This window comes from Microtus pennsylvanicus, chromosome 18 (assembly GCF_037038515.1).
Source record: "Microtus pennsylvanicus isolate mMicPen1 chromosome 18, mMicPen1.hap1, whole genome shotgun sequence".
NCBI lineage: Eukaryota > Metazoa > Chordata > Mammalia > Rodentia > Cricetidae > Microtus > Microtus pennsylvanicus.
In genome coordinates this window covers 28023967-28035067 of record NC_134596.1, presented here as the reverse complement: position 1 = coordinate 28035067, position 11101 = coordinate 28023967, and the positions used below count along the sequence as shown (strand labels likewise).

The 11101-nt window shown below is 50.3% G+C and overlaps 1 protein-coding gene across 1 annotated transcript; it reads right to left on the bottom strand.

Annotated features, from left to right (window-relative positions):
• Window positions 1-5608: 5608 nt before the first annotated feature.
• Mesp2 (mesoderm posterior bHLH transcription factor 2) lies at window positions 5609-8048 on the bottom strand. Its single transcript, XM_075952468.1, has 2 exons — window positions 7215-8048; window positions 5609-6398 (listed from the first exon to the last, which is right to left on the bottom strand). The coding sequence occupies exons 1-2, from the start codon at window positions 8046-8048 to the stop codon at window positions 6129-6131; spliced, it is 1104 nt and encodes a 367-aa protein (XP_075808583.1). The 3' UTR covers window positions 5609-6128.
• Window positions 8049-11101: the final 3053 nt, after the last annotated feature.

Genomic DNA, 11101 nt, shown 5'->3' with positions numbered 1-11101 from the left:
TGGCGTTCAGCTGGGGGAGGGGTCAGTCTCACTGTTTCAGGTCCCTGTGATATCACAGGGGAGAATTGGCTTATCAGCTGTCTATCAGCATCCCCTCTTTCTTAGCTGATGCTAAATGATCATAAACTATCTTAACCTGTGTTTTTTTTTTTTGTTGTTGTTTTTAATTTGACTTTTTCAGTGCTGTGGACCAAACCTAATGCACGCTAGGCTCGTGCTGCACTGTGGAGCTACACAGCCACACTCATCTCAGGTTTATAGATAACGTAGCCGAGGCCAGAGAGCTTAAGTCGTGACTCTGGCGTAGGAGCTGACCTCTGACTCGATCGTCAGAGTTAGTAGTAACCGAATCTTTTAGCTGAGCCAGAGTCTGTGACATCCACGTTTACAAGCTCCTGTTCCCTGTCTCCTTAAAATGCCAACATTCATAAGGCTCTGTGTGGCTGGAAGATGTCAGTCCTCTGAGATGCAGTTGAGATACCCAGAGCCAAAAGCCTGCCCACAGGAGTTTAGTTAAGGTCCCAGAGAAAAAACTCACTAGAATGCAGGCTGCCTATGGCCTGTCCAGCCTCTGCCTGCCAGGGGACAGACCATTGCAAGCAGGGATGAGGATGCTTCCAGCAGACAGCAGCAGTCCCAGGGGTCTCAGAAAGTGTGAGATTCAAAGACAAGGGATGGGTGGGGAGACAGGGAGGAGTTACAGCTTTGAGAGGCAGGGCTGAGCCTACCTGCTTCTGTTGTTCCAGAAGCATCAAGCTGTCTAGCCTCCCAGGAAACTCCAGCCTGGCGATTGGTTGGATTGATTGAGGTGCATGGTCCCCATAGGAGGTGGCCTTCGAGGAACACATGGAAGAGAGCTGTGGGCTGAGGCTGCCAAAATCCAGAGGATGTTTGTTTCCAGTAGCAACTTGTAGGTGGATCTTCTGCCTCTCCCACTCCCCGCATCCCTTTGGGCCTCCATGCTGGGGACTGAGGCAGGAATGATGTCTTTCTGTCCCTTTGGGAGCTCATCCTAAGCAAGCGTCAATCACAGGAAGCTCTGGCACTTGTCCGGTTCTGCCTTGAGGCCAGATCTAGGGAGACAGGTAGCCCAGGTATTATGCCCCGAGTCCTCTTGGGAAGGAGGGAGTGGCAGACTGGAGTCAGGTGCATGGTGCTTACACCTAGCTGGCAGCTATGGGAAGTTGCTTTCCTCCCTAGATCTCTTTGCTCAACTGGAAAATGAAGGCGTATTGGGCGGTGGTGGCGCATGCCTTTAATCCCAGCACTTGGGAGGCAGAGGCAGGTGCATCGCTGTGAGTTCGAGGCCAGCCTGATCTACATGAGTGAGTTCCAGGACAGGCTCCAAAGCTACAGAGAAACCCTGTCTCAAAAAAGAAAAAAAAGAAAAAAGAAAAGGAAAGAAAATGAACGGAAGAACTATTGAGTCCAATCCTGTCTGGACCTCAAAGTTCCTCTCTAAGTGGGACACTGTGCCCAGGTGGCTCAGTATCCAATTAGTTTGGGAGTCACCTGACTGGGTCATAAGTGCTGTGACCTGACTCAGCTACTTCATTAATTAAGCGGCCATCATCTTCCATCTGAGAGACTGGTGGGGTCTATTATGATCTCCACTACACATTTGGAGAAACAGACACAAAGGACTTCCATAGCTCACCACAGTTACTCAGCAAAGAAGAGTTGAGTGTAGTGTGCTCTGAAGTAAGCCTGTGTGTGAGTGTGCTTGTGTGTGCACACATGAGTGCATGCGTGTGTGCGTATGTAGGTGTGCTGTAGACTTTTTCTCATCTTTCCAGGATTAGTGACAGTCCTTAAGGACTGTTAGACCCTGAAGCTGGATCTAGACCACTTCTAACAGATGAGAGAAAAAAGAATAGACCTCTAGTAATCACCTAAGCCAGTTCTTCCTTTAGGAGAGGGGGAAACTGAGGCTCAGAGAGGGAGGGTGGAATATTCCTTTACACTGTGTGAATATGTGTCACTGTGATTGGTTTAATAAAGAAGCTGACTGGCCAATAGCTAAACAGGATAAATTTAGGCCAAACTGAGAATGATGGAAGGGAGAAGGGTAGAGTCTGGGAAAGTTGCCAGCAGACTGAGAGAGAAACAAGACAGGCACGCTATATTGAGAAAAGGTATCATCAAGACATGTGACAGAGCATAGATAAGAAATATGGGTTAATTTAAATGTTAAGAGTTAGCTAGGGCCGGGCGGTGGTGGCGCACGCCTTTAATCCCAGCACTTGGGAGGCAGAGGCAGGCGGATCTCTGTGAGTTCGAGACCAGCCTGGTCTACAAGAGCTAGTTCCAGGACAGGCTCCAAAACCACAGAGAAACCCTGTCTCGAAAAACCAAAAAAAAAAAAAAAAAAAGAGAGATAGCTAGTAACAAGCCTGAGTTATTGGCTGAATATTTGCAATTAATATAAGCCTCAGTGTGTTATTTGGGAGCTGCTGGTGGGACAGAAACTTGTGCCAACAAGGGAGTAATTTGCCTGAGGGCATGTCAACAGACAACTGGCTGCCATATAGGGCCAGGGTCCTCACATATGGGAGGCCTCATGTATGGTCAAGATCCTGGTCAGGGAATCAACAACTTCCTCCCTTCCCTCTCTCCACCTAGGCTGTTTGGTGACTTGTTTTTGATCCAACTGAGCTACATCCCCAGTCCTAATAGCTCTTTTATTTATTTTTTTTAATGAAGTGGTGAAAGGACCCAAGATCTCCCCTGGCCATTTCACCCCTCTGTAATCTACCTCTGTAATCTACTACCCAGGAAGGCTGAATTCCTCATTACGAACTCACAGGGTTCTACTTAACCTTTGAGATTCCCTCTTCAACTCTCTGCTCTTCCCCAGCCAACTCAAACATTGGCTGCTTCTACCCGCTAGTAGATCATCATATCCACTTGCTGAAGATGGCCCAAATCCAAGCGACAGGATTGATGGTCTAGAAACTGAAGAATGAAATGGTCCCCAAGCCCCTATACAATCCTTATCTTTACACATGGAATCTAGGGGCTGATTATGGGGCTCCCTATAACTTGCCTGATTTGTTGGGGAATAATTTTCACTGGCACTTAACAACAGGCTGAACAGGGGCCCCTTAGCACTGAGATTGAAGCCCCTTGCTGTGATTTAGATTTTGCATGTGCCCTCACAGGTCCATGCATTGAAGGCTTGGTGCCCTGGAGGGTACTATTGGGAGGTGAGGCCTTGCAAGAGGACCTGAGGCTACCTCTCTTTGCTTCTAGTTCCTGGAGTGAGTGCCCTGCTCTGCCATGCATTCTTGCGATGACCTCTGTCCTCATGAGGTCAAAAGCAACTTGATCTAGACTAGAACCTCCAGAACTAGGAACCTTTTTTTTTTTTTTGGTTTTTCGAGATAGGGTTTCTCTGTGGTTTTGGAGCCTGTCCTGGAACTAGCTCTGTAGACCAGGCTGGTCTCGAACTCACAGAGATCCGCCTGCCTCTGCCTCCCGAGTGCTGGGATTAAAGGCGTGCGCCACCATCGCCCAGCCAGAACTAGGAACCAAAATTAATGTCCCCCCCCTTTTTTTTGAGACAGGGTTTCTCTGTGTAACAGCCCTAGCTGTCCTGGAACTAGCTCTTGTAGACCAGGCTGAACTCGAACTCACAGAGACCCACCTGCATCTGTGGGATTAAAGGTGTGTGCTACCACTGGATGGCTAATGTTCCCTTTTAAATGTAATTACCTCTTGTGTTTTGTGATAGTGACAGGAAGCAAATGCAGTCCCTACCATCTAGTACCTCAGAATGGGACTGAATTTGGACACAGTTGTTTTAAGAGGGAATTAAGATTAAATGGGGAGGAGGGACTAGGGAAATGGCTCAGTCAGTAAGAGATCATTAAGAACCTCTTCAAGCCTGAGGATCCCCAGGACTCTTGTAAAAAGTTAGACATGACGGGTTGTGTCTTTAGCCCCAGCTTTGTGAGGCAGAGACAAACTGAACCTGAGGTGACCAGCCAGGCTAGCCCAAAGAGGGAGCTTCTGGTTTAGTGAGAGAGACCCTGTCTCAAGACTGTAAAGTGCAGGCTAGCCCAAACAAGGAGCTTCTGGTTTAGTGAGAGACCCTGTTTCAAAGCTGTAAGGTGCAGGCTAGCCCAAACAGGGAGCTTCTGGTTTAGTGAGAGACCTGTCTCAAGGCTGTAAGGTGGAGAGAAACAGTTGAGGAAGAGACAACCTTGGTCCTTGCTCTGGCCTCCTCATGTGGAGTGTGTGCACACCTACACATTCACATTCATACAACCCCCCCCACACACACGTGAGCACGCATGTGCACACACACACATAGCATGACTGGTATCCCTGTAAGAGATTATAACACAAATAAAAGGAGGGGGATACCTGGAAGCTAAGGGGAGAGGCCCCAGAAACAGCCAAGCCTGCCTGCACTTTGGTCTTGGGTTTTCAGCATCTAGAACTGACGTTAAGTCTCTGTCCTTCAAGACACCCAGTTGGTGTCTTTTGTCATGGAAGTCCACACAACTAAAACTGGGCCTAGCCAGAAGGGGTCACTCAAAATCATTTGAAATACAACAACAAGGGCTGGAGAGATGGCTCAGCAGTTAAGAGCATTGCCTGTTCTTCCAAAGGTCCTGAGTTCAATTCCCAGCAACCACATGGTGGCTCACAACCATCTGTAATGAGATCTGGCGCCCTCTTCTGGCCTTCAGGCATACACACAGACAAATACATAATATATAAATAAATATTATTTTTTTAAAAAAGAAATACAACAACAACAAAAAAGTTTTTTGAAGCACCTGGGTCTTTCTATATAGTTCTAGCTCCCTAGGAACTCACTATGTAGACCAGGCTGGCCTTGAACTCACAGAGAACCACCTGCCTCTGTCTCTGGAGTGCTGGGATTAAAAGCTTGAGCCACCACACCTGGCACCACATTTCTTTCATTTCTTTCCTTTTTTTTTTTTTTTTTTGGTTTTTCGAGATAGGGTTTCTCTGTGGCTTTGGAGCCTGTCCTGGAACTAGCTCTGTAGACCAGGCTGGTCTCGAACTCACAGAGATCCGCCTGCCTCTGCCTCCCGAGTGCTGGGATTAAAGGCGTGCACCACCATCGCCTGGCCTTTTTTTTTTTTTTTTGTTTTTGAGACAGGGCTTCTCTGTATAGCCCTGGCTGTCCTAGAACTCACTTTGTAGACCAGGCTGGTTTTGAACTCAGAGATCTGCCTGCCTCTGCCTCTCAAGTGCTGGGATTAAAGGTGTGCACCACCATCACCCGGCCATCACATTTCTTATAACTTTGAAAGAGCCCTACCTCACAGTATCTGGGCACCTAGTATCCCCATTCAGCCCTGTTTATCCAGGACGGCACACATGCACCCTGAAGCCATCTATCACTGTAGGTCAGGAGCTCCTGGCCCCTGTACCCAGGCACAGCAAACACAGTCAAACTGACAAGCTCATACCAATCTTGGCAGGCCTGGATTATAGAAGGGGGGCAGTGGCAGGCTCGTTCCCCTCAAAAGAAATACTTCCTTTCAAAAGAGCAATGAAAATGGAAGCTGATAAAAGAAAATCAGAAGCAAACAAATTTTTGTTGGCTTACTTTTTAATTATGAAACAAACATATAAGATTCCGGCCAGCTGTCACCAGCAAGCAGGGCATGGTCATGCTCTATTGTCCAGACCTAGAACACCCCATTCTCAGAGCAGCTTAGACTCCATAGAGCTCGGAGCCATTAGAACAGCAGTTCTCAAAGGGGGGAGGCAGTTTACAGGGGTCACCTAAGACCATCAGAAAACATAGGTATTCACATTATGAATCATAACAGTAGCAAAGGTACAGTTACGAAGTAGCAATGAAAACAATTTTACAGTTGGGGTCAGCATGAGGAACTGTGTTAAAGGGCTGCAGCATTAGGAAGGTTAAGAACCACTGGTCTAGGACACCTAGGAGTGAAGGGCACTGTCACAGCCCCCTCCAGTCAGGGAAGGTACCTACTATCTGTCTGTTCCAGACAGGTTCCATGAAAGGCACCACCTGGGGAAAGGGATTCAGGACTACAGAAAACTCAGAACGTCACAGAAGCCGCAGACGAAGGCACTCCCAACCAGTCCCGCCTCCACACTGACAGGCAAGGCCATTAGTAGAAGATATTCAGAGGGGGTCCCTCCAGGTCTTCCTGCCAAAGTTCAGGACAGCTACTGAGTTGCAGGCCTGAGCCCGGGGTGGGGCTGGGCACAGGGAGCCGGAAGGCTGGACCGGAACCTTGGTCCTCGGAGCTGGAGAGCGCCTCTGCATGGTGGTCCCAGCAGCCCCGCTGAGGTTGAGGCTGTAGTCTCTGGCACGAAGGGCGGGGCAGGAGGGGTGGGCTTCCCAGGGACAAGCAGGGTTCTGGAGACACGGAAAGACTCTGCAAGAGAGACAAGAAGGACTTATTCCCTGGCCACTGTTTGGAGATCTCAAACCTGGCTGTCCCCCCCCACGCCCCCTCCGCGCCCCGGAGTGCGGCTGGTGGTGTCTGGATGGCCCCAACAGGGCAGTGGGGTGCAGAGAGGTCAAGAACACTGGTTCTGGAGACACACTGCCAACCTTCAAATCCTAGCTCTGCTCCTCACTAGCTATGAGAAGTCTCTTCATCTCAGTTTTCCCACTTGTAAAATGGGGATGGATGCTAATGCTTCACAGGGCTGTATTAGAAGGGATGAATAATCAGACACAGGTAATGTACAAAGAACGGTGTCAGCAAGCACTGAGCGCTCAGTAAAACTCAGTCATTAATAGAATCTTTTATGGACCACAAGGCGTTCACAAATGAATAGACCTCAAAGAAAACACAAAGGTCCCCAACGCCAGAAGAATCTATTCAGGAAGTGCTGCCTGTACCCCCGGGGCTCAATCCTGCCCTGAACTTAGAATTTCCTGGCATTGCAACCCCTCATCTTCCACCCAGGCCTCTGTGTAAATCCGAGGGCCATCCTCTCTTCCCCAGGCTGTGGAGACTGTTGTAGAGCAGTGATGGTCACTGCGGAGGTGGCTTTAACATCCCAGGGACTCGTCTTCTCCCCTATAGCTGTCAATAAAGCTCCTTCCATCCTCCCCTTCACTAGAGAACCTGGGACCTGAAAAGTTGGAGACCCTGTACAGGCTAGAGACCATCCAGCTACTCTATTTGCAACCGAAGCCTGGGGACCTCCCTGGAGAAAGCGTCAGGAGCCCTAGGACCTACCTGGTACACTTCAGTCAGCTCTGCGGAAGCAGTGGATGGTGACCAGAGTCCAGTCTTGTTGCTAGGCTCTGGGGATGTCTGCACACCAGAATAGGCTTGGGGTGGTGTCCAGTGAGAGGTGTCGGGGACTCTTCCTAAAGACTGGTTCAAGGGTGACTGTATTTGGGGACAATAAGGAGGTGTCACCCAGGGATCCACGTTGGAGATCCTGCTCCCAAGGTTTTCAGGTGAAACTCGGGGTCTGGGACAAGCGGGAGGGGACACCCAGGACACCCCACTACTAATGGTTGATCCCAGGCCAGAGCCAAGCAACTGAGCCTGCGACTGGCCGCCGTCGGGGCACAGAGGGCATCGGTGAGAGGACGCGGTGTCTGCGCTCCGTCGGCGCCTGCTCTGCAGACTGTCCTCGCTGAGGCCCAGCACGGCCGACAGGTGGCCGATGTAGCGGATGGCCAGTCGCAGCGTCTCGATCTTGGTCAGGCTCTGGCCAGCAGGCGCCACAGACGGCGGCAGGAAGCGGCGCAGTTCTTGCAGCGCGCGGGCGAGCGTGCGCATGCGCAGCTTCTCCCGCTCGCTGGCGCTCTGCCGCTGTCCTCCAGCAGGCGCGGGGCGCGCACGTCGGGTCGCCGTCGGGGCGGCCTGGGCTTTGCTCGAGCTGCGGGCCAGGCCCGTGGACTGCGAGGGCCGGCGGGCGATGTAGCAGGGACACGATCCGGATGAATCCGAGGATGAGGCCGGGGACGTGGAATCTGAGTGCTGGGTCCAGCCCCAGCTCTGGGAGAAGACCCAGTGGTCGAGGCCCTGGAGGCTCCGAGGAGGGGGTGACTGGGCCATGGCTGGTGTGACTCTGGGAAGCTGGACCGGTCACCTTCAGGCCCTAACTTTTATCTGGACCAAAGGTGTGAGGTGGCCCCCTGCCAGGTTGCAGAGAGGTGTCAAAACCCACAGAGCCCAGGGAAGGTCTGGGCAGGGGGGGCCCTGGGAAAGCGGGCCCATTTGCGGAGGTGTGGATTCTGACCCCTTGAAGGCTCTAATTGAGGCCCCTGCTGCCGGGAAGTGTGGGAGGGACAATTCGCATCTGGATGGAGTTGCTAAGCTTCTCACTGAGCCCCCACCCGCACTCCGCCCAGCTACTGCAGCTCTGAGTGCCCAGGAACCCACCGCCGCTATGGATGACCGGTCCACGGACTGCAGGGTATCTGGCTGTCCCTCTTGCGCCTCCTTGGCCCACTTGAGGAGCGGTCGCCCTTTATCATTATCCTGTGATGAGCTATTCCTAGTAACGTTTACCCAGTGCTCTCGGGTGCGCTGCATGGGACTGGACCAGCGACAGGCCCAGTGGCAGGCAGGACATATTAGGGGTTTCCTCGGTCCCCACATTAGCTAATTTGCTGAGTGACACTAAGAAAGTCTTCTCATTGACCTCAGCTCTCTCTACCCCCTAAAAATGGAACCTGGGGGGGAAAGAATAGGCAGTGGAAGGAAGTGGGTATCCAAAGCTAATTATGCCTTGTGTCACCTCGACGTCATCTAATGCCTCTGAACTCGTTTCCTCCTCATCTCAGCAGTGATTGCTGCAGGGTGGCTTCTGACCCTGCTGGAATGGTCCTGAAAGCCTTGCAATGGGTCTTCAGTGCACCTGCTACTTATAAAGAAGGGAGTGACAGTCAGGTGTGGCGGCGTATACTAGTAATTTAGCATTGGGGAGTCTGAGGCAGGAGGATGGGGGGATAGTGTGTGAGGTCAGCCTGTACAACTCGTTAAGACCTTGTCCGAGAGCATTTCTCTTCTGCAGATACTGTAACCGGGGAGGGGGCTATAATCCAGGCACTTGGGAGGCAGAGGCAAGAGGATCAGGAGTTCACGTCCATCCCTACTTACACAGAAAGTTCGAGGCCGGCCTGGGCTACAGAAGCACCTGTCTCTAGAAACGAAAACAAACGAAGCCCATGTGCGAGCGTATCAAAGCGTTTATGGGCGCTCTTTTGCTGTTATGCAGGGCCCTCAACTTGCCTGAGCTCGTCCTTCCGGTGGGTGAAACAGGAGTGAGTAGGACGGCTGTGGGAAATAACTGAGTTAACAAAACCTAAGACGCCAGGCTCCCTCAGCGACACTTACAGTTTAAACAGGGCGCCCGTGTCCTGCATGACCTCCGGGAAGGGGCTAAATGAGAGCGCCTGGGACAGTTGGGCCTTGGCCACGGAGGCTGAGCGGTTGCCGCTGGGCCTTGAACCAAGAGCATTGTTTGATTAGGGAGAGGGGACATGGAGAACATGCCAGAAGGGTAAGACCTGGTGGTGGGATGACAGGGTGCTGCTAGGGCAGGGGTGTGAGGGCCAGGCACACCTTGAATGTAATTATATATATATATGTATGCATGTGTGTATATGTATATATATAAATATATATCAGTAAGTCAAGGTCAGTGTGACCTGAGTACTTAAGAGGGGCTGGAGAAATGGCTCAGTGGTTGAGAGCATTTATTCTTACAAAGGACCTGGGTTCGACTCCCAGCACCCACATAATGGCATATGACCATCTGTGACCCCAAATCTAGAGGATCCAATGGGCACACATGGTGTACATACATGCACGTGGACAAAATATTCATGCAAACAAAGTAACTAAATAAAAAAGCTTTAGTTCAAATAAATTTTAAAAGTTTCCAAGAACTGATTTAGCTGGCACAGCCTGGAGTCAATAATGGCCATGTAAAGGTTCCTCATTTCGCAAGTTAACTTTTTATCATGCGAATTACATAGCCAAATATTTCATGGCGAGAGATGGAACCCTGACAGATTAAGCCACCCCTCCCCAAGGCCCTGTGACTCTCCAAACTGACAGCTCTAGGTGGTCATCCATGGTCTAGCGCAGTCACGACATCTATGTGAACTCAGATCTCCTTAGGAAGTACACAGTACTGACTAGGTGTTGGGTCAGTTCCCTGGAACTCCTGAGTTGAAAATACTCCTCCTCCTCAACGTTGTGGAGGGCAGGGCCTTTGGGAGGTGACAGGGCCTGCAAGGGCTCTGCTCTCCTGACTGAATTTGACTTTGTTGAAAAGGCTAGTTCTCTGCCGTGCTCACTCTGTTTGGACTTGGGATGGCTTCTGCCATAGGATACAGCCCTCGCGGCATATTGGCGCTGTGCTCCGGAATGTCCCAGCTTCTAGAACGGAAAGACACAGTTTCTTTTCTTTCTTTTTTTCTTTTCTTTTCTTTTTTTTTTTCTTTTTTTTTTTTTTTTTTTTTGAGACAGGGTCTCTCTATGATGCAGCTCCAGATGGCCTGGAACTCATTGTGTAGACCTGGCTGGGCACAAACTTGCACCTGCCTGTGACGGAACTAAAGGCATGTATTACCATATCCAGCCTTTTTGGGTGTTTTAAATTTGAGACAGGGTCTCACTATGTAGTTCAGTTGAACCTCCTGGATTCGAGTTCTGTTTTCTCTTTTATTTCCATCTCTTTTGTTTGTTTGTGTTTCGAGACAGGGTTTCTCTGTGTTGCTTTGGAGCCTGTCCTGGAACTAGCTCTTGTAGACCAGGCTGGCCTTGAACTCACAGAGATCAGCCTGCCTCTGCCTCCTGAGTACTGGGATTAAAGGTGTGCGCCACCACCGCCCGGCTTTATTTCCATCCCTTGATTTATCTCATTGCTTCATTTTCTGGGAGATTCCCTGCATTTTAATTTCTATCTTTTGAGTATGGGGATGAACTCAGTGGTTGACCTTTTTCCTGGATGTTCCAGAACCTGGGTTTCATCCCCAGTACTGCAAACCAAACAACAAAACTGACTCTTCCTTTCTCTGTCATGTTTTGAACTTTCAAAAAGCTAATTAAAAAAAAATCTTAAATGTTCTTCTCACCTTCCCCAGACGAGGTCTCTC